This window comes from Corvus kubaryi, unplaced genomic scaffold (genome assembly GCF_017639235.1).
Source record: "Corvus kubaryi isolate FWS band 111438036 unplaced genomic scaffold, C.kubaryi_AGA036_p1.0 37189, whole genome shotgun sequence".
Lineage (NCBI taxonomy): Eukaryota > Metazoa > Chordata > Aves > Passeriformes > Corvidae > Corvus > Corvus kubaryi.
The window spans coordinates 343611-366704 of NW_024581054.1; the positions used below are offsets into that span (position 1 = coordinate 343611).

General features: G+C 47.9%; 1 protein-coding gene across 13 annotated transcripts in view; it reads right to left on the reverse strand.

Moving 5' to 3' along the window:
- EIF4G3 (eukaryotic translation initiation factor 4 gamma 3) overlaps positions 1–23094 on the reverse strand; it is a 143144-nt gene that overhangs the window by 37800 nt on the left and 82250 nt on the right. For 10 of the 13 annotated variants that reach the window (XM_042022168.1, XM_042022164.1, XM_042022162.1 and 7 more), the window contains 5 exons: positions 21237–21337; positions 18431–18553; positions 13792–13900; positions 7719–8570; positions 819–907 (listed from right to left, as the gene is read on the reverse strand). In XM_042022168.1, the coding sequence (XP_041878102.1) occupies positions 819–907; positions 7719–8570; positions 13792–13900; positions 18431–18553; positions 21237–21337 (1274 nt within the window). The remainder of the gene's footprint in view (positions 1–818; positions 908–7718; positions 8571–13791; positions 13901–18430; positions 18554–21236; positions 21338–23094) is intronic. The other 3 variants (XM_042022166.1, XM_042022160.1, XM_042022158.1) reach the window with 1 other exon arrangement.

Consider the following 23094-nt stretch of genomic DNA (forward strand, 5'->3'; position numbering starts at 1 on the left):
GGGAGGATGAGCAAAGTGTGGAGGATGAACCTGCTGGTGCAGCCCCAGTGACACCCTTTGCTCTCCTGCTCTGCATCACATCTGGCCAACCTCAGCTTTTATCTACACACTGGGCAGTCTGAACTTTCACATTTTTACTCTCTTGCTTCCTTTCTGATCGATTCCAACCCCAAACTGACCCAGGATATCAAGCACAGCTCCCTGCTGCAATATCCCTACCAGAACAGCAGTGAGGGAGGTTATCTTCACTCATCTAATCACTCCTGAGGTGGTTCTGCCTGAAGACTTCAGCCGTTTTCCTTTGTCAGCTTCTCTATCAGTTGGTCATCAGGAAAACCATCCTTTGCCATGGTATCCCTGTGCAGAAGAACCTGCCCAGTGTCAGGATGGTGGCCTGGGACCAAAATGGGGAGGTGCTGACGGATCCAACCCCACTTTTCCTTCACCCTTCACTGGAAGGGGTTCCTGAATGCTGGAGGCTGGTGGAAGTCTAGTGGAACGTTCTAGTGGAAGGTGTCCCTTGCCATGGCAGGGGTTGAACGAGATGAGTCTTTTAGAGTCCCTTCCAACCCAAAACAGTCTGCGATTCTGTGACTGTATTAGTCATTAAATTAGGCAAACTCAAAGAAAACTGAAGAGCTTTAAGGGAACAGACTGACACCTGTTATCTAAAGGATGCTGAGGAACAGCAGAGTTCCTCCCCAAAACCCTGTCCTGGATCCTGTGCGACAACGAGAAAGCAACTCTCTAAAGCACAGTTTCAAGAGAGGAACACCATTTTTACACTTGGGTAAAGCAGGACTTTGGTTCCCTCTCACCTCTGTTTCTGCCTCTGTCACCTCCTCAGTGGCTTGGGTCCGGTCTTTTGGTTTCTTCCAGGTCTTTGGTGCAGTTACAGCAGTTTGGGCTGCAATGTAAACGTGCATCTGTTACAACACTGAACGACATGGAGCTGACAGCTGTGGGTGCTGAGCTTCCCTCTCAGGGGCTGGTCTGAGGCACAGGAAAATGAAGCAGTCGCTGCCTTGTGGAGGATTCAGCTTGATTTAACCACTTTTGCTTTCAATGCAGCAATAACAATCATCAGAATGACATTAAAACACAGGAACTGTTTTACAAGTTGCTCATTCAAGCTCCAAGTGGCACTTGGGCTAGCAAGGAGGTCACTGCCAACAGTACAAGGATCATGCAGGAGAAAAAACCTTCAGGAAGTCAAGTTTTTGGGAAGATCAGGTACTGGCTGGGAGGGAAGGTTGTTCCCAATGTATTTTTCTCAAGAATTATAACATCCTTATAATATTAACCATAAACAAGCCCAAATTTCCAGTATCTCATCCAAAAGGAAAACTTCTTCAATCCTGCAGCACTGCCCTGAGCTGGATTTATATTTCAACTTAAAAGCAGGTTCGTAACTCCACCATTAATGATCTCCCTGGCCAAGTGAGTCAAAGGAAACACCACAGAATATTCCCAAGATCAGCACTGATTTACTCCAATCGTGTTTTTCCCCTAAAGGGTAGAAGAAACCACACAATATACTAAGAGGAGACAAACCCATTAATCCAATCTGCTCCTAATTTGTGGCAACTGCTCCCAGCTTAAATTTGCATTCCAGGCACACATGCCCAGTTAAGAGTGTAAATGGGATTGATTTTGTGACTAAAGTTTACTGCAATCAGATTTCCAGCTCCAGCCTTTGGTCTCCAGCAGATACTGTGGAAAAACCCAGTGTGCACTTCCTTTATCACAGTAAAATACCATTTTGAATGGTTCTTCACTACAGATAAATAAGAAGTGCTAATAACAGCCAACTCTGTTCCTAAGGGCACGGAGGAAACGGGATTTGCTGTGTTCCCACTGCCCCTAAGGGTAAGTACGAGCTTCAGTGGCTTCTCCAGAGTGTCTCCCTGTTTGGAGGGTTACCATGGGCCTGCAGACACTCTGCAGATTCCCACGGGAATCACCACATCCAGGCCCCAGCCCAAAGAGCAACAGGAGCTACCGGTGCTGAAAGACTTTTACCTTCAGGCTGAACACCCCAAAAGCAAAGTCAATTAAAAAAAGAAAGTCTTATTTAAATATTCAAACATCATCTGCTTGTTCACAGAACCAATGGCTGGAAAAATCATCCGGGTCTCCCAAGCTCCAAGTCCTGCACATCTCCGTAGGGAGTTGCATCTCCCTATAGAGAGGCTTTAAGGGCAGGGCAGAACCCCAACACAAATCCCCAATTTCCTGGGGGTCAAAGGAGAGGAGAGGAAGGGCCAAGCAGGCCCAGACTGCAACAAACACGGCTTTGTCTCACACAACCCCAGGATGAGCCTTTACTGCTGCTCCCGGCAGCTCCCAGCACCTTGGCAAGAACAGCCCAGTTACTCCCACTATCCTGGGGTAAAACCGGGGCTGGGAACAACCACGTGTCCATGCATGCCATAATTTCTGGAATTCAGCAAAGCACAGATCTAAGCCAGGTTCCCCAGGTCCCTCCATCACAAAATCTCCTCAAATTCAGTGAAAACCGAGCACTTTTCAAAGTGCTGTTTTCAGTCTTCTTGTTTGGTGATGTCACTTCCACACTTCAGGGGTTTCTCCAAGGAGGGATTACGTCTGCACAGCAACAACCTCAATATTGCCACAGCAATGTAATTTAACTGATCAGTCCCAAAGTTTTTAATCGGACAGAATTTCACTCCACACAAACTCAAACCATGGAAACCACCTACAATGTAAAATAATGTTTCATTTTTAACTGCACAGAAATAAACTCACGGGTCATGGATTTGGGGCTGGCAAAGGTCCGGGGTGTTTCCTTCCTCAGCTGTCAGGATGTGAACATTATTGCTGCTCAAGAATACATTTTTTCCACCTTTTTTTGGCAAAAGAAAGCTCTGTAGAAGCTGCAATCATGCCCAGCCTCCCAAATGAGTCTTGCCTTAAATCCCACGACTTCCATGAGCCCGGGGGTTCTGCAGCCAGAGCAACTCTGACCATGTTGTGGAGCTGCCCAGGATGGATCTCCAGAGATCTCCGGAGATGCTGCTCAATTTTTCCCCCTCTTAAAATAGCAGACACCAGATTTCTTTTTTTCTGTCAAGCTCACATTTCTGCTGCAGGAGCTGAAAGGAGAACTTGCGCTGATGTGGGTTTAGGTGCCAAACAAAGTTTAGGTGAAAACAAAGTGAGTTTAGGTGCCAACCTTCCCAAACCCCAAATCCAACAGGACAACAGCATTATCCACGTGAAGGTGGAGTTTCATCTGTGAGGCTGTAGGGAAATACAAAGTAATGTGTCCAGTTCGGCTCCTGGAGAGGGACAACTCTGGACACTTCTGGTCTTCTTTTCCATTTTCCTCTCCCCAAGTTGAGCAATGTCACGTGCTCTCCAGTAGTTTAACTCCTGCCCAAATGCAGGCTCATTTTTGCCACCATTCGCACTTCCAGACCTTGTTTTCAGCTCATTTCGTTCCTTTGGAGAAGGGACACCAGCAAACCCAACCAACACTCGGAGCTCTTATCTCGGCTTACAAGGGGAGATAACAGGAGTGACAACGCAGATTTACTTTAGGACTGGAAAGAGGAGCAAACCCTTAATTCCAGCCTATCCTGGACACCACTCCCAGTGGTAACTCCACCACTGTGGGGATCTGCTCAACAGGCCTGACGCTCCCTCAGCCCGTTTCTGCAGCTGTGTCACGTTCCCCAGTGGAACATCTTCCCACAGGATTTACCCACCAGCGAGTGCACAGCCCATCCAGCGGGACACGAGGCCTCTCCTCTCTGATGTGGTGCCAACTGTGAAGCCTAAATTAATACCAGCTCTTGTATTTTTATTTTATTATCCAACATGCCATGAAAGACCAAAGCAAAGACCCACCATTGCCTTCCAGCTCATGGAAAAGAAAATATATTCCAGTGGGTATGGCAGCAAATCAAGAAAAAGGCGACACCTGATTTATGTTTCTGCCTCTCCAGATTTCGATGCTGGAGAATTTTCTCCAAGATATTTCCAATTACAGCCCAAGTTGTTCGTTACAGCCTCCCCAGCTCAGAAACTCTGGGACTCGCCACAGCTGGGCTACTTAATACAGAAATATGTCTCATAAACGAGCTCTGCAAGAAACAGCCCTTTGAATTCCATGTGTATTAAGTTCTTTCGGCTTCCTGTGTTCCAAGGAGTTCTGCCTGGGACACGCATCAGTCTCTTATTTTCCTCTTTGCTTCTTGTAATAGCCATGATAGAATGATGACATCAAAGGCCTCAGGTCTCTGGTAGCACCTTCTTCTGCAGAAATTCCACTCTACCACCACCATTTTTCCTGTTTTGTTCCCTGGAATGTGCTGGTCCCTCACTGTAGCTGCAGAAACCCCAGAATTTATTAAGCAACAGTTGTTGATGACTTCAGCCAGGGCGATGTTTTTAGTCCGGATTGGAGCGCCCAGGTCCTCTCTTGATAATCTTTCTCCTTGCAGAGCAGACGAGTAGGAATTAATCACTTCAAAAAGCATGTGCTCTTGCCCCTTGCCGATAACAGCTGTGGCCATCCTAAAAACTCCAGGCAATCATTCCTGAGGAGGCAGGAACGCACCCCGCGCCCTCAGAACAGGGGGAATGTGTCCCCTGTGGGCAGGTGCTCAGACCAGGAACACAGTCAGCAGCAAGAAACCACCCCCTGGGTCCAACAGCCTGCACTGCTCAGTGCCTTAATGCTCTGAAACCCACCAAAGCTTCCCCATTTCATAGGGAAGCACAACCAGTGATGCTGATGAGCAGGGAATGATGATCCAGTGACTCACAGACAGAGATAGAACCACTAAAGCTGCCAACCTCGCTGTGAGGGTGTTCAGAGTAGGCAGAATTCAGTGTAAAATACATCAGGGGTGCTCCAGTAGAATCCCCTGACCTTGGAAATCTGGTGGAGACTTAATGCCAGTGGAAAAGGAAGAGTGGTGGTTCCCCTGGATCCCCACAGGATCAACTCACTGGCCTCTTCCTGCAATCACTGACAGAGTTGTTTTGTTGAGCTGTAAAAAGAGAACTGCTGCAGGATAAAGATGTTTAAGGGTCTGAATATATTTTCTTTCTTGCCACGGAGCTTGACAGAGCAAAAAAAATCCAAGTCTGGTTTCTCTGACTGTTGGACAGAAGGTGTGTCCTGTAAAACACCCCAGGAACAGGCAAATCCCTTTGCTCATCCCCAAAAAGCTGCCACCTCCAGCACAAAATACGGGATCCACCCGGGAGCCTCAGCAGTGCTGCCGCAGCAGCTCAGGGAGGAGGGGATGAAGGTCTCATTCCCAAAATTAGGCAGGCCAGGTTACAGCTATGAAAAGGAGATGCAGGAGGAACTGCTGCAGGAATGAGGTTATCCTGAGAGGTCCCAGCCCTGTCCCAGTCAGCCCAGCTCGGCTCCCTTTAAAGGGAAAGCAGGGGCATGATTTGTGGCCGAGCTGCTCTGTAATAAAAACACCATTCTGCTCAAAACCCCAAAAAATATTGCTCAAAGTCACAGAGCTCACAGCTACCAGCACGTGCTCAGGAAGTTTCCCTTATCCCAGGTTAAATCCTAACTCCAGAGAGCATAAAAATATCTCTTGGCCTTTAGTCCAAGTAAAACACAACAATAAAACCCTTTCTCCTTGCTCCTGAGGGTCAGCATCTGGATTTTCCAATGAATATGGCAGACACGCTGCTCCTCGGTCCTGAACTAGCTGGCAGCCTGAGATGATGTTATTTCAATCTCTCTTCCTCTCTCCAAGAAAGAATGGAAAATTATTGCTGAAAAGAAGGCTGGCAGAGAAAAGCAATAGTTCAGGATCATTAAATCAGGGGTAAAGCACAAAAAACCACTTGGAGAGCTTTGTGCTTTCTTTGAAGTCCTGAGCTTTTAATAGAAATCTGAGTTTCAAGTCATCTTTTACATGACTTGAGAACTCCTTGTTTCCCTGTTGCCAAAGCCAGTGCCTTGGCTAATGTGTGCTCTGAAGCATAATGACATTACAGCATTAAAATTAATCTTCTGCATAATTAAAAGCCCAAACACTGTAAGTTAATTTTTTTAAAATTTAAACTACAGGCCATTACAAAGCCAGCAATAACACTGCAAGCTGGAACCTGCCTGTGCAAAACCTTATTTACAGAGTCCCATTTCTCCTCTCCTTTGTAAGGAAATTAACTTGGGTTATGAAGTAGCTCGGATTGAAAGAACAAGTGCCAGAGCAGTGAAATGACCTGAGTGAAATAAAAATAGAAGATGATTAACAGGAAAAAATCCTCACGGTCAGTGTAGTGAAGGGATCTTTCTTCTCATCTGTAGATGCTGGATTTTAAAATCAGCATATTGAGCATCACACAAACATGGAACAGGGCCAACCTCAGCCTTTGAGTGCACTTAAGAGCAGAGCCCGAGATTTCCCATCGATCAAAGAAAAAACTGAAAAACCCCCTATATGAAATGTTACTTTAAAAAAATGAAACCAACAAGATCCAAATCACAACCGGCTGTTTGTCCTCTTTGTCCCAGCTCAACCAAGTTCCAAGGAATCAAAATAACTGCAGAACAGGGTGCAGAAAATGTGACACATTAAACGCTTTAACACTGCTGGGTGTGAAGAACGGCCCCCCCCATTACATCTCATCCAGCAGCAAATACAAGGAATTGATCATTTAACTTCTTTCCCACAATTTAATCTCCAGGAAGTCCTGCAAAAAAAGCAGTTTTCCATAAGAAACACAGAGTGTTAATCCATTCAGTGCCAAACCAGAGATGTGACAGGGCTGAAACCAAAGGCAGGTAACAACACTTGGAGAAACAGGCTGGGTTTTAAAAGGCAGTTGCAGAAATTGCAATTTTTAGTGAGTTTTAAACTGTAAACTGCAAAATTTAAATTTAAAATTGTAAATTGTACATTTTGCTTACATGTGACTTTTGCAAAGGAAAAGCAGAAGCCTCAGTAATGAAGGCTGGGCAAGTAGAGGTGTGTGACACTGAGGTGACACTGAGGTGACACTGGGCTGTGACACTGGGCTGACCCTCCTGAGTGACACTGGAGTGACTCTGGCTGTCAGTTGTTTGGGTGAGTGTGAAGGTCCATTTCATTTTCCCACATCTGGGAACATCGTGACACATTTTTACAGCTGGAGAAGACCCCACTCCAGCAGTTCTGGAAATCGCTGGCTCAGGGGGCTCATCCCAAGGGCTCCTGGGTCTGAGTGTTAATCAGGCTCCCAAATCCAGAGCCACAGGCCCTCGGACTGACCGCTCACCTCGGGGGAACAGGAGCTGTGGCTACCCCATCCCTGAAGTGCCCAAGGCCAGGCCGGATGGGGCTTGGAGCCACCTGGGATAGTGGAACGTGTTCCTGGCCATGGCAGCGGGGGGCACTGGATGGGATTTAAGATCCCTCCAATCCAAACCATCCTTGGATTCCATGAAAAGCAGTGTGCTCTGCATTCCCCCTCCACCAGCCCTGTGTTGCCACGAAAGCATGAGCCCACCCCAGCCTGGGACACACATCCAAGTCAGTGACCAATTCTGAACACGCAGGAGGGATTTCTACCCCTGCAAAGGAAGATCAGTATTTCACAATCACAGCAGCCACGCAGCACCACCAGGCTTCTTTCTTTTGCTGACAGAAACAGAAACATCTGTTGGAAGAAGAAAAAGCCCCTTTCCTTCATCCTCCAGTTCACCACATGAGCCCACAGAGCTCAACACTTACCTGGGACAGGACTCTTCCTCGAGTTCACACTCAGAGCCTCCCTGCTCTCCTCCAGTTGCCCATCTGCTTCTGTCTCTTCCTTCTTTTCAGTATCTTTTACCTCTTCGCTAAGAGTAGTTCTTGTGCTCTCCTCTCCTTCTAAATCTCCCTGGACAACAGGGAGGGCACTCGGAGATGGGAGAAGAGGTGGAGAAGGAGTTGTAGTGGTAACAGCAGCAACAGAAACCGGAGGAGACGGGGGCGGCGGGGTGGGAGGCGGGGTGGGAGGAGGAGAGGGAGCAGCGTGAGGAGCACTGGGAGATGATGGCACGCTTTCCACCTCTGCTGGGGGAGCCTCGGGGGGCTCCGACTCCACAGTCAACGGCGCAGCTTCCACCAGGGCCACCTCTGCCCCGGGCTCGGCCGCGGCCCCCGCGTCCCTGGCGCCGCTCGCGCTGTTACTGACACCGGGCCCGGCCGCCGCCGGGGCGTCACCGGGCGATGCTACTGCACTGCTGGGCTCCGCGCACACCGCGGCACCGGGCTCCTCCGCGGCAGGAGGGGCCGCTGGCTCCGTGCAGGGTGTGGCACTGGATGCAGGCATTGCCTCCTCTTTGGGGGAGGCCAGTTCACATTTGTCCTCTGGGTCAGCCACGGGCAGGGGTCTGCTGGACACGGTGACGGCAGCCGTGGGGACAGCTGCGACCGGAGCGGCCGGGGCCGGTGACGGAGCACGAGGAACTTCTGGTGGGGTTTCCACTGAGGTGGGGGCCTCGGTCATCTGCCCAGCTTGATCTTTCTTCTCCCCAGTAGGTTCTGGTCTGAGGACTGGAGAAGGTGGTTTTAATACTGGATCTGGTTTTGGCTTCTCTTCTGGGAAAGGAGAAAAAGAATATTATCAACAGCAAGGCAACTGCATGTTCCTGCCTGGTGCCTTGGCTCCCTTGGCTCCCATTCCTGCATTCTGCCAAGGAGCTCTGAGGAAGACACCAGAGGCCCCTGCACCTCACCTGGAATCCAAACTTGAAAATACAACCACTGCCATCCTGAGAAGAGATGGATCTAGAGAGATTCATTGAAACCTTCCAGTGTCTAAAGGGGGCTTATAAAACAAGGAGAGCAACTTTTTACATGGACAAAAAGTTGCAGGACGAGGGGGAATGGGTTAAACTGGAAGAGGAGAGATTTGGAATGGATGTTTGAAAGACATATATCAACACAACCCCCAAAATCTTGTGCAGAAAGAAGTCCCTGCACTTATCCCACGATTAGCAACAGACATGGTGATCCCGTCCCTGCCACGACCATCACACAGCTCCCAAAGCTCTGCTGCTTCCCACTTCTTTTCTACAAAAGTATGAGCCATCACGGTTTAAGATCCTGCAGGAACACGGAACTCCTTCAGGACACTGTCACACCAGCAAAAATAATTCTGGAAAAGCCAGAGGCACAAACTTGCTCTTCAGATTAGGAAGTCAAAGGCCACAACCAACCCCAAATCATCAAAATTCAGGTAGGACGGAAGAGGTTTGGCTCTGCTGGATTTTCATTTGGGGCTTATTCAACAGCTCAGCTAAAGGGAAAGGGTTTTTGAAGGAGAACCAAAGGGTTTTTGAAGGAGAACCCATTTGAAACTGCCTGGAGCATCAAATCCCACCTTTAGGAATAGCTGGAGCAAAAATGAACTCTGCTTCCAGCCATTGGCAGCCCCAGCAGCGTTACAGAGGCCCATGGCCAAAGCAGTAGTTCATCAACTTAATGAGGCACCCGGGGACATGGCTTTGGAGGAGGATGACAAGTGAGGAAAGAGATGGGAAAGAGTATCCCAACAGCTGATTTTGATTCTGGAGGCTCCGTGGAAGAAAAAAGACATGGGAACTGGTCTGGAAAAGAAAACGCGTCACCTCTGGTTTCTGGAACATCCTTTGCAGGAACTCCTGGAGCATTCCTGACATTTACAGCTCGCTATAAACAACTGCCTGGATATCCTCTCCCTGAGTCAAAGGAGAATGCTCAAAACAAACCCCAACCAAATGCATTTGAAGTGTTAAGAAAATAATTTTGAGAGCTCAAACCAGCACAAATCCACAGCTGCATTTGAAACCAGAGGTTTAACTCCCTTCCTTCAAACCGCACCTTGTCTGGCCAATGTTCTCGCCATGGATACAGGCTGTCTGCACAAAATCCCAGAGAAAAGTGATTTGAGGAGGGATTTCAGAGGACGAGGAGCAGATTTGGCTAATGAGAAGCAAATTTGAACCTGAACCCCCATCCCAGAGAACAAATCTCCAAGCCCTGGCAGAAGAGGACTCATCCCTGCCAACTGCTACAGAGTCACGTGAAAAACTCACAGTTGGGGAGGGAAAACAAAAATCGACGCAATTCATCCCAACTGGATCAGATCCCTATTCCTAAATACGCTGAGATCATTCCTCATGTTATATTTAGAAAGTATTTACAGGAAGTGCCGGCTGCTCCAGGGGAAATATCAAGAGATACTTTTTAAAATTTCCGGATAAGTAAAACTTTTGCAAAATTATTCCTTAAAGATTCTTTCACATACCCAGTGGGACAGACCCTGCTGCCTCCTTCATGTAACAGCCACTGTTGGCTGCTGGGTGGTCCCAGTGGCACAGACAGGCCAGGGCACTGGATGAGGAAGATTTTACTGGATACAGGAATTTGTTCCTGCTCTGTGGTGTTTATCTGACAATAGCTGCTGGGCTCGCTGCCATTTTTCCATCTTTTGTCCTGATGCAAACACTCACGAGGCAGCACTGGGACTGAGTCAGTGTCAGCAGAGGGGCTTTGGAGCTTTCCAAACTCCAGGGTCTGACATTAATCTGTTTTCCTCAAACCATGTTGTACATTGTCCATGTCTGATGCACTGCAAGATTTGGAAAGAGGTTTAAAAAGAGGGTAATACTACTCTAAACATCCCCCTGAACCTCTGCAAGTGGAATAAACGTGATTCCATGCAGTTCTATCCCACTGCACCTCCTGCACCAGCCTGGCCTGCAGCCAGGCTCCACAAGGCTTGGCTGCTGGCTTGACCTGGATTCTCCAGCAGTATCCTCCCTCTGGCAGCCTGGCTGGTATGGACACACCAGGGGCATCTACAGGAATCAGAACCTGCACCTCAATAATGTGATTTTTCAAGGCAATGTAGCAGCAACTCCTACACCTGGTCCAGTGGAAGGTGTCCCTGCCATGGCAGTGGGGTCAGAATGGGATGGGCTTTAGGGTGCCTCCAACCCAAACCATTCTGGGATTCTATGAAATGCAAAGGCTTGTCTTTAAAAAAACATAACCAAGGATATAAATAATGCAATCCAAATCCAGCCTCGGGAATGACTTCCAGACCAAGGCAGCAGGGACTGCAGATCCTGGTCTGCCGGCAGAACACGCGGCTCCGATCCCGACCCGGGCCCAGCAAACGGGCCAGATGCTGCTCACAGCTACCAACAGCTGCACAAGCAGCACTGGCTATCACAGAACCACAATGGAAGCCTGATTCCAAACTTCAATGGATGCAAACGAGCACAGGAGAGGAAGGGCACGGGGAGGAGCCAATCCGCAGGGTGAACACGGCAGAGGGGACTTTGGAGAAACAACAGTACTGGTTTTAATGAACACTTCGGCCACACAGCCCTCCCTGTCACTGCTTTTGTTTTGGAAGCAAAAATCCCCCAACATCGAAGTGAAAAATCATTTTGATACCTTGGCATGTATTTCTGGACAGACGTGCCCCCCAGAAGTCATTAGTTCAGTTTAAATGTTATTAATGGGGTCTATTAATTACTGACACCAACCCCAACACTGCTCTGCCCCCCCGGCCACAGCCCAACGCTCCGGGTGTTATTCCAGGGCTTTCCCTGCAGTGCTTACATAAATGTGCTCTTTAGCAATTTTTGGACTGGAACAAATGTTTGACTCCTTCTGGGATGGAACGGAGGTAAACACAGGGAAGCTCATTGGTGTTAAATCCCAGTCAAGCCCTGCTTTATGTTTAAACCAGCACTGTCAGAGCTGTGTAACTCAATAAACATACTTACTTCCAGTTTACTCACAGCTGCCTACAAAGGGATTAAGTTAAGGAGAGAGAGAAGAGGGATAAGACCAGTTTGTCCTGGAAATCCACATTTTTATACACAGAGATGAAATACTGTGATGGAAAGTGCTGGATTTTCAGAGATCAGAGTTCAAGGAGCTCTTGGTCATATGGTTTAGTGGTAGGTGGTCCTGTGAGGAGCAGGGGGTTGGACCTGTTAATCTTACAGGTCCTTTGTGGCTGGAGATGTTTTGTGATCCAGGGCTTTACAGCTCAGCCCCAGCTCTCCCCCGAGGGCAGGTGCACTTCAGAGGTCGCCACTGCCACCAGCACTGTGGGGAGCTCAGAGGATGGCAAGAGGGACTTGGGAATATTGGCAGAGGGGACACAGACAGGGAAGAGCAGCTATGCCAGAGCTAGGCAGCACCAAACAGCCAAGGGAGCTCAGGCAGCACAGCCACAGGGCAGCCAAAGGACATCAGACCCACCCAGGCCTTGTTCAGGTGACACTGGAGACATCGAAGGTGCACCGACATCTAGACAGAGCCACAGGCTGCCTTTAAGTGGGAGATGGGACCAGACCATCCCCAAAAGGTCCCTTTTCAACCTTCTACAACCAATTTTTAGACACTGCAGCAGTTTAGAGGTGCAGCACTGGAAGAGGGAAACCCTGATGTCCACGCTGTGGCTGTAAGAGCAACCCCAGGGACACCGTCCTTGGCTTCCCAGCAGTGACTGAGCTGCAGCTGGGATCGGGGACATCTGCAGCACCAGAGATGTTGGTTTGTCCCCTCTTCTAGAGCTGTGCTCCTCTGGGGCTTGGCTGTCCTCTAGCAAACCTCTGCCAGGAAACACACAACAGGACAAGAGGAAATGGCCTCAGGTTGTGCCAGGGGTGGTTCAGGTTGGATTTTGGGAAAATTCCTTCATGGAAAGGGTGGCCAGGCACTGACCAGGGCAGTGGTGGAATCACTATCCCTTTAAGTGTTAAAAAACCATCTGTGGATGTGGCACCTGGGGACGTGGTCAGTGCTGAACATGGCAGTGCTAGGTTAATGGCTGGACTTGAAGATCTTGGAGGGCTTTTCCAACCTTGGCGATTCTGTGACTCCAGACACTCTGAAATAAAAGATCTCAGCCCTCCGTGACTTCCCTGCACGCGTCGCTCCAGGCAGAGCCCAGGGAGGCTGTGATGCCGTGGGTGAAACTGGGAAGCAAACAGCGGTGTCAGCTCTGTACCCCAGCACCCATCTGCTGACACACATCAGGAACTACAGCTTCCAATGGCTACAAAATTCCAGTGTGGGAACAGCCTGGGCCTGCTCCGTCAGCCTCCTGGGACAATGCCCTGAACGGTTTAACAAATCTCCCTTCCAAGATATATTATGGAATATCCTGAGCTGGCAGGGACCCATCAGGACCATCGAGCCCAACTCCTGGCCCTGTGCAAGACACGCCAAGGATCCCACCCTGTGCCTGAGAGTGCTGTCCAAGGAAATGGATTTTTAAGAAACTTTTTGCATCTGTGCCATTTTTACCAAAGTCAGCAAAATCTGCTGTGGGCTTTATGAGACACTTTGCACACTAATGGGTTTTTCCTAGTTCATGTTGCCCATTCCTACAGGACTGGACACACAAGCAGCTCTGGGGAAGCCATACGATCCTCTGGATCCATGCCACTGCTGTGGCTAATTATCCAAATGATCCAAAGCCTCTCTGGCTAAAGCATTTCCCTGACAACACACTGGTTTCTGGAGGATGGCACATGGGTGAGAGGAGTTTCATCCTTCTGTGTGCTCTGAAACAACGTTTAGGACACAGAAGCTGGAAGACAATTATTTTTAACCAGTTCCACATTAGCAAATTCCAATTAATTCCCTTAGCAACACACTTAAAATGTTCCACTGGAGGAAGAGAAGTTCCTCCCCTCCTATTTCTGCTGCCTGCTGGTCTCCCTGCCAAAAATACTCCAACTAAAACAAGAAAGGAGGGGAAAAAATAAATGATTCAAAATAATGAGGGAGGAAATCTCCATGAACCGACCTTGTTTGGAGGCGGGGGCCGCGGTGCCGGGGGCGCTGCCAGAGGGGTGGGAGCTCTCCACGGCTCCGAATGCCGCGGGAACGGGCTCGGGGACCTGGCTGGGCACCTGCTGGGGGGGAGGGACAACAGGGTGAGCCTCGGAACATAAAAACATGGAGCAAAGGCAAGGGGGGAGATGAGACAGGGTGGGATAGAGAGGAGAAACCAAAGGCAGGGAGAATAAAGAGAAAAAGAGAAAAGATACACAGGTCAATTGGATACATCCATAAAGTGCATGGGAAAGGGAGGGAAAGGCGGCAGGAAAAGGGGAAAAGGATGATCACTGTTAAGAACAGTGAGGAAGGGACAGCGCAGCACAGTTCTCAACACACTTTGCTCTCCCAGCACTTCTTCCAGGAGCTGCAGGAATGCTCCTCCATGCAGGACACACTCCAAGGCTCCTGGATCTCTCTGTGATTTAAGTTCACTTTTGGGACTTGACTCCTTTCTCAACTGATCCATTATTTCAACCCTCTTAGAGATTTAAATCTGTTTATTTACTCTTCCATGTATTTACCAATGGCTGATGTGTGCAGGATGGGATGAATGGTGGACAGATGTATCTGCAGACACATCACTCGCTATCCCAGCAGGAAAATCATCCCAGACTGGGGGTGGTTGGATGAAAAAATCCCCCAGCATCACCTACAAGCAGCCTGGGGGTGAGACCTGCAGGGCAAGAGGAGAATAAACCCAGCTGGGCAGCAACCTGAGGGAGAGCAGGAAGAGCAGATTCCCAAAGAACATGGATTGTTCCATACGGAAGAACAAAACAGAAAGACTCGCAAAGACTGAAGGAAGACTGAAGGAGCCCCAGCCTGTGGCAGACACACATATTTTAATTATCTCCCACCAAACACTTCACTTGTGTTCAAGAAAGTTTGATAAAATCCTCTGTATCTATTCTCAGAATTTAAGGAAGACCAAATTAGTGCCCCAGACTCGAAGGTGAAACACTTGTTGGACTGAACACAGACAGGGCAAGGCAGCTGGTCACAAAATCCTCTGAAATGCACACCAGGGACCAGGCACAGAAGAAAATGGGGCTAAATTTTAATTTAATTTAATCCCAAGTGGAAAGCCAGGCAGCTCCCTGCAGGTGTTTGCTCTCACCCAGTTCTACATCCATGAACTTCTCTGAACATCTACAGGAAAAGGAATTTGTAATCAATCCAAACACAGCACAGTGTCGAAGACATGGGTGCCTAATTCCTGATTTCAGACAGGCTCTCAGAAATCCATGCAAAACTTATTTCCCTATAAAAAGAAACTCTCTGGAAACCTGTGTCTCTTCCTGGGACTCTTTTTCCCTCCCATTTCCAGCTTTTTGCCGATTGCATCTGAACAGTGCAGGATAAAGAAGGAATTATCTCCAAGACACTTTTTTTCACCATTTCAGGAAGACCAGGAAAAAGCACATCTGGAAAAATAAGAATGAAAATTTAAGTAGGGGTGAAGGGTTGAAGTTTTATTTGGGATTGCTTCTCTTTCAGGAATGAGCCTGACAGACTGACTGGAGAGCGGATGAAGAAGCAGCCCAGCCTCCAGCCAAAGGGAAGAAGCCAAAGAAAACCCAGCTTTACAAATGAGCAAGTTTCAAGAACACTTTCCCCTTGCCCTCAATGATCAGGACTTTCATTTTGTAAGAAAATTTATGGATGAAATCAGTGGCAAAAAAGGAAACTGTGATAAGAACCACAGGAGCCTAAGGAGACCAGTGAAGAAGAAACCTGTGAGCCCAGAAACTTCTTGGGTCAGGAAATGTATTTCCTTAAGAAATGCGGAAAACAGTCATTTATTTTGTGGGAATGATATTGCAAATGAATAAATGGTCCTTATGCACTGAGCCTTGCAGCTGCAAAATGGAGCATTTAGAGAGTTTTTAGGAAAAAAATCCCACTGAAAATCACTCCCCTGATTTATGACACTCTGAGGGTTGCTCTGGGTTATTCTACCCCACCACGGCCTGGACACTGAGCAAACACAACTCTGACAAACTCACTGAGACTTGGAAGAGTTTTACCATGAAAATAAGAGCATTTACTCTTTAAAAAGTGATCTTCTGTGGAGGCCAGTGCTGAGGAAATACCATAATCAGATTCTGGCCCTGGGCTTTCTTTCTCTTCCCAGCAAAAAATAAGAGTGAAAATAGTGTCCTGCTAGAAATGGATAAATCATATCTCCATGTGCCTCCAGCTGCTCTTGCAGGAACTTTAGAGCACTTTATGTGCTCAAAAGCAATTCAAATACAACGTAGAGGCACTGGGGAAACTCCACCTAAAGCACTTTTTGGTCAGTGACACTGAGTAAAAAGTACAGGAATGGCTCAAACCATGCAGCTCATCTTGGCAGCAACGCTCACCTCCTGCACAATTCCAATAATGTTCTGATGTTAAGCACAATTCCAACAATTTTTTGATGTTCAGCACTTAATCTACTGAGAGAAGAGGGTGCTTCGGGCTTGTGTTAGCACAGTTTTGGTTTGAGTCAGTTAATAGAGTAATTCAAATCTAAAGGAAAAAATGAAAATTTGGAAACTATTCTTATTATAAAATGGTTTCTTTTTCAAATGCAGAATTTGGGACAGGGCCTGGTCTCCATCACTTCTTCAGGAACTTTCTTCCTCTGTGTTTGTACCATTTAAATAATGAGATAACAGATTCAGAGAAAGAAGTTTTATTAGAATTTGCTATAATTCTAAAATCTCATTGGACTGGGAGTCACTTTGATGCTGCCTTGTCAAGCCCTGAGGCTGCACACTCACATTTTGAGTGTTCAACCAGTTGAAATCTTCCTGAGCACCCTGGCGAGCAGGGTTTGATCCAGGGGGATGGAACAAACAACAGCAGCTCTGCTCCCCCTGCACTCTCCTGGGAGCTGCCCCAAGTCAGGAGCATCTCAAAAGCTGTGGCTGAATATTGAAAATTTACTGACTCGAGCTTGTTCAAAACAGTAACACCCCCACTACTGCAATTCCTGAGCACAGTTATTAAGGCCCGATTTAATTTCACCCAAGATATTAAACATGCTCTGAAGACTTGATTTAGAGAAGCTGTTGGGACAATAACGTTCAATTTCCTGGCTTAAGTGGGCTTAAATTTTCAGTTATGTTACACTAATGAACTTATTCTGGTGAGCCCAATTTCAGAGCTCTTCTGTGATTACCAAAAGTGGTTCCAAGCACCTAATCAAAAGGGAGGCTGGATATTAAACAATGGAATATTTGCATACCTTGGAGGAGATGACTGGACATCACTGCTGTGCTCTGCATATAAATTACAGCAGATCGGAATTCAGGCCTATTAACCTCCTCTTGAAACACATTTATTTCCTTCTGTTTCACTTAATTGTAGTGCCTTAAAATAGATTTCAGAATGTAAAAATGATCAGGTAAGTGCCTGGATTCACTGCATTTGTGGGAATACCACAGGAAATCCTGGCTGGTTCCAACTCTTCCCACTTCCAAGGGGGAAAGTTGGGTAGCAAGAAGAAATGGGGAGATGATCTCACCAAGATTCCCACATGTGGCATCTCTACTGTCTTCTCTGATGGAAAGAAGTTTAACTGGTGCTTTGCTGCTGCTTGTCCTCGATGGGGCCCAGAGGAGAAAACCAGTGACAAGCACAAGGTGGTGCCTTAGATGACACAGGGATTTGACTGAGCTGGAAATGGCTGAAAGCTGAAATCCTGCTGGTCTCAGGGAGGGATCTGCAGATCTCACTTCACCTCAGTTACATCTCCCTGGAATCCCAAGCTCCCACTCCAGCACAGCCAGTGTCCCCAGACATGGGGACATGCTCCAGCCTCAGCACAGGATTCTCAGCAGAAAAACTACTCCCACACGGAGGGGAAAGAAAGGTTTGAGCTCAGGAAAAGCTGTTTCACCTAAAAGCTGCCAAAACCTGGTAACATCCAACAGGGAAGAACACGGAAGAAGAAATCACGTCCCAGCACCAGCTCTGCTCTGCAGCCCAGCCACCACCTGGAAAACCCTCCTGACCTCTAACCAGGGATTTAAAGGGGTCAGACTCAAAGGTGTACAATGGGAAGGGAGCTACAGAAAATTATCTGGAATATTTATAATTCTTCTCTCATCAGAAAAATGCATTTTTAAGTTTGAACACCCAGAGACCAAACATGTGATAAATTTCTCACAGTTCTGTGAGAAAACTCCCGAGCTCCAGATCTTCTGGTAACTCTAAAACTGCTCCAGGAAGGCAGAAAGAACAGTGATGCAGCTGAAGGTCTGTAATCAATCACCTGTGTGACATGGACTTTCCTCAGGTGCAGAAGACTTAACAGAGACACCTCCTTTCCCACAGATATTTTGGCTCCTCCTTTAACACTGAAACTCTGAAAAACTCTGAAAATCTACTGCTGATACAAAACCAGGGCGGGGGAACGTGCAGCAGCACCAAGGCTCCACATCGACAAGCTATGGACTGCTAAAAATGACCAAAGTTGGGAAAAAACAATCCCTGAAGAATATTGGTAACTGAGGAGCATCCAGGTGTCTGAGATGATCGGGTGTGGCTGGAAGTATGAGGGAGAGGCACAGCAAAGCAAAGGTCATGGGGGGAGGAGTGCGGCCCTTCCTTACCTGAGGTGGAGTTGGGGTGGAGGTGGGTCTGACGATGGGGGGGGTGGGGTTCCTGCTGCCCCCTCCAGACATGATTTCTTCTGTTATGTCCTTGCCTCCCTGGTTTGGATCCCGGATTCGGATCTACGGGATTGAAAAGATTGCAACGGTAACAAAGGAATAATCCCCACAATGTTCCTGTCACCGTTGTCCTTGTGCAGAGCAGCGTGGGCAGCACGTGCTCCCATCACACCCAGCAGGAGATGCTCTGGGATGAGCTGGTGCTCGGCAGGAACACTGGGATGTGGCTTGTTTCCATGACTTGGAATGCATGGCATGTCATCCCTTCATCAACACCTAATTTAATCAAAACCTAATTTAATCATCAACCACACCAGTTCAGTCTAAGTATGTGCACCCTGTAATTCAAAATACAGTCTCTGCTGCTGGAACGTGAGTTTCCTGCAACTGAGAAAACTTGGGAGACAGTTTAGGTACAGAGTTAAGCTTGCCCAGTAGTGGAAAGGGCAAGAATGGAGAAAAGGCTGTGTTCTACCCCAACAGAGAACTCGGTGACCTCGCCAACCCAGCCGCTGGGAAAGGGGAAAGCAAATCAGCAAATCAGTCCCAGATTCCACCAAAACAGAGGGAGACAAACAAAAATACTGAGTGGAGGAAAGGGAAACTGAAAGAACAAACTCAAGTCCTGTAGAACTCTGCAGCATTTAGGAAAAAAGTGGGATTTTTGAGTCTCTTCACAGCCCCAAAATGGGAAGAAAAAGTATTTTCCAAAAGAAACCACTCCAGAACACTCATCACTGAATCCTCAAGTGACACTTGAGCCAATCCGTGCCCCTGGACAGGGGGACAGCCAGGACGTCTGGGATGTTGTGAAGCAGAGCTTTTCATCTCCAGAGTAAGAACTGGAGATTCTGATAACCCTGAACACAGAGTGCTGTGCATCTGCCCACCTTCTCCAAAGCTCTTGGCTGAACTCGAGATAAGTTCCATGCAGAAATCCAAGCAAACAACTCCAAGCAGACCAGGAGACATCATCGCCCTTCCCAGGGCAGGGGCTCTGCTGGGAACCACCCTGTAATGGCCCCTTGGCAGCGGGTGGGACTGGATGGTCTTTCAGGTCCCTTCCAAGCCAAACCCTTCCGGGATTCTGGGCTGTAAAATCCTAACTGCAGAAGGGTTTTGTGATTTGGTGGTATGGTGGCTTCAGTCTGGGTTGTGAGCACACAAACACACACACTGCACTCAAGATGCTCAAGTCTGGTCTTCTCTTATTTTTGATGGAGTTTTTTGCTAAAACATTTCACTAACAAAGAACATTTCAGCAACAAGGACCTGAGACTTGGCACTAATTCCTGCCCTCTCCTCCCCCTGACACAGAGTCAATGGCCTTAAAACAAGATTTCCCTGCCTGGAAGTTTGTAGCACTCAAATACTCAACTCATGGTGGATGTGGGTGTGTGCACATTAATACATTTAACTTTAATTTTTCTCATTTCTCCAGTTGCAACACCAATTACCAAACTGAAACAGCACATTCACAGAGAAGCATCTCGGGCATTTAAAATCCCTTTTCTGCCTCAAAGAACTTGACTTGGCTGGCATGGAAGTGCCTTAATCCCAGCTAAGCGTGTCTGATCAGCTCTGCATTTCAATGGCATCGGGGATCTGGGCATGTCGTGTTTGGGATGCTGAAAAGAGACTCCTGGGGACTGAAGAGGTGACAAAAAGGCTGCTGAGAGCAGCCACCAAAAAGGCCTTTCCTGCGAGCACAGTTCACACATTGTTCAGTTCTTCCGGTCTCCCAAATCAAGTGTCACCCCAGATCATCCTCAAAACTCAAAAGATACAAATATTCTGCATTTTGAGACATGTCCAAGTTCCCTTTATTCTTCTCTACCCCCAGGAAACTGTTCTTTTAACGCTTCCAAAACACTCTCACATAAATACTGCTGTAATTTCCTTTTCAATCCTTTACAAATGATTCATTCACAAGTTCAAGTCCACATCATCTTTTTCTGGTTAAACCTTACATTCACCTTTACTGTTCCCCACCATCCACCTGGACATGGGTTTAAATTCCATTCATCTGCTTCTCTCACATTCCCCCCAGTGAATTAAAAAGAGAGGGAATGTGCTCTCCAAACCCACTTTCATAGTGTGGTCAGGTTCTTTCAAGCCTGTAAATACATCCACAACTTACTGGTTTTTCCACCTTTTTCAGGGCATAATATTCAGTAATTTCTAATTTGTCACTTTGAACCAAATCCCAACATTCTCCCACACTCCTGAGCTCCCTCATTCCCACCTGGCTCTTTGGGAACACTCTAAGCAGCAGCACAGGCAGGTGAGGATTCCAGGCTTGGGGAAACCATGTTGCTTTTGTTTATTTAAAACCAGCAAAATTATCTTCCTTTTTGATTGGCTGAGATGTCACAAACTCGAAGTGGAGAGTGCTCATGGAAAAATGGAAAATAAGGCACCACTGCAGCACTGTGCAATGTCTAATTACTCTTAATCTCTTTGGGAACCACAGAATGGCTGGTTTGGGATGGAAGGGACCTTAAAGCTCATCTCACTCCATGCGCAGGGACACCTCCCACTGTCCCAGGCTGCTCCGAGCCCCAATGTCCAGCCTGGCCTTGGGCACTGCCAGGGATCCAGGGGCAGCCACAGCTGCTCTGGGCACCCTGTGCCAGGGCCTCCAGTGAAGGCAAAGTTCAGGTTTGATCCTAAGAACATTATTCATGTCCTTGCACCTCCCGCCCAGGACAGCCCCCCGGGCTGTGTCCCTCAGTGCCTCACTCACCGTTTTCTTCTCTCTCTTGGCAGGCGGTGGCTGCTGCTGCTGCGTAGGCACAATGATGGGAGCAGACTGGTACACGGGCTGGCTGGGGTAGAAGGGCGTTCCTGGGGCAGCCAACGACACAAACCAGAGGGACAAGGTCAGTTTGACTGCTCATGACAGAAAACCAGGCACAAGAGGTACAACTGGCCACAACTTCCAACATCCCTCTGGGAATGCTGCGTTTGCTCTGCCCCACTTCCACTAAACAGAAGCTGATGCTCCATCAAGACGAGAGATTCACTCACTATTTCTTATTTGATTTCCATGACCAAAAATTGACCATGTGCATCATCCATTTTCGAGAGGCTGTGGACACCACAGAGGCACTTGCAAGACCATCCCTGGACCCCTCCTGAGGGCTTTTTGCTGGGTTTGCTGCTGGTTTATCAGGGGTTTTCTGCGTTTGTACAGAAATTCAATCTAACCAATACAAACAATTTGCAAGGTCAACTGCAACCTATTTGGAAGCATAACCAGAAAATTTAATTATAAGCAGTGTTCTTCTCATGCTGCAACACACAAAAAGCACGACCACGGCGATTAGTGCAGAACCACACCATGGTGCTGATCACATCCCTAACAGCCAATGTGGTTCATTATGGTTTTCTGTACAGAATGAGAGTGGCTCAATAAATAACCAAGTGCTTTAAGACCATGCCAGACACCAGGGCGGCAGAGCAGAGCTGCCTCCTGTCCATGGATCAGGTGTCAGGGGAATGTGTAAGGTGCTGCTGGGGTGTTTTCCCTTCTAGGCATGGATGCTGGATGAACTGTGTGCTTGCACTTGCCTCTGGAGCAATCTGATCTGAATTAACCGTTAACTGGGAATGAAAATCCGGACTGTGTCTGTAACCCAACTGGGAGGTCACTGTGATCTCAAGCAAAGGGTGAAATCCAAGAAAGCAAATTAAACCAGCCCAGCACAGCCTGATTTGCAATTTCCAAGGATGCATTCCTCCTGCTGAGAGCTGGAAAGCCCCAGCTCAGAGCAGGCTCCCTGACTGCATCCTCAGAGTGGGAACTTTTCCCTGTCAGAGCAGAGAGCACTGCATGGCATCAAGGAACCCAAATGACACTCCTGGGTGGGCTGAATCGCTCAAGAAATGTCTTGTTTTGAAAGTCACGGTCAGCAGAGCCACTTCAGATCTGGCCTCAAAGTCTCCACCAGCATCTCTGCAGGCTGGGAATCAAAAATTATTGCCCAGAGCAGCTGTGGCTGCCCCTGGATCCCTGGAAGTGTCCAAGGCCAGGTTGGATGGGGCCTGGAGCAGCCTGGGACAGTGGAAGGTGTCCCTGCCCATGGCAGAGGGTGGCACTGGATGGGCTTTAAGGTCCTTCCAACCCAAACCATCCTGGGATTTTGTGATTCTACGAACCCTCCTGCTGAGCAGGTGTCCAAGCAGAGCCTGGGTGAGGTGAGGGAACAGGAGCCTGGAATCCTGCAATGTGTGAATTCCTTCCATTCGTAGTTTCCTAGAAACCAGATCCAAGCACATCACCTACAGTGTGATCCTGGCTGGAGAGGCAGCTCCAGCAGAACTCAGGGAACGACTCTCCCTTTATGAAAAGTATTTTAAAAACACAAATCCTGAAAAGAGTAACTTCTGGGAAGAAACAGCTTCTGTGACAGGCCAAGTGCATTTGCCAGTGCCACACTCTCTGCTCTGCTCCCTGCCTTTGATCCCTTCCAGTTCTCCAGTTCTGATCCCTCCAGTTCTCCAACTTTTATTCTCCCTCTTACCCACTGATCATTTCGAGGTCTTTCCCAACGTTGTACAGAAACTCCCTGATATCAGAAAATGATAAACTGGAAAACTGA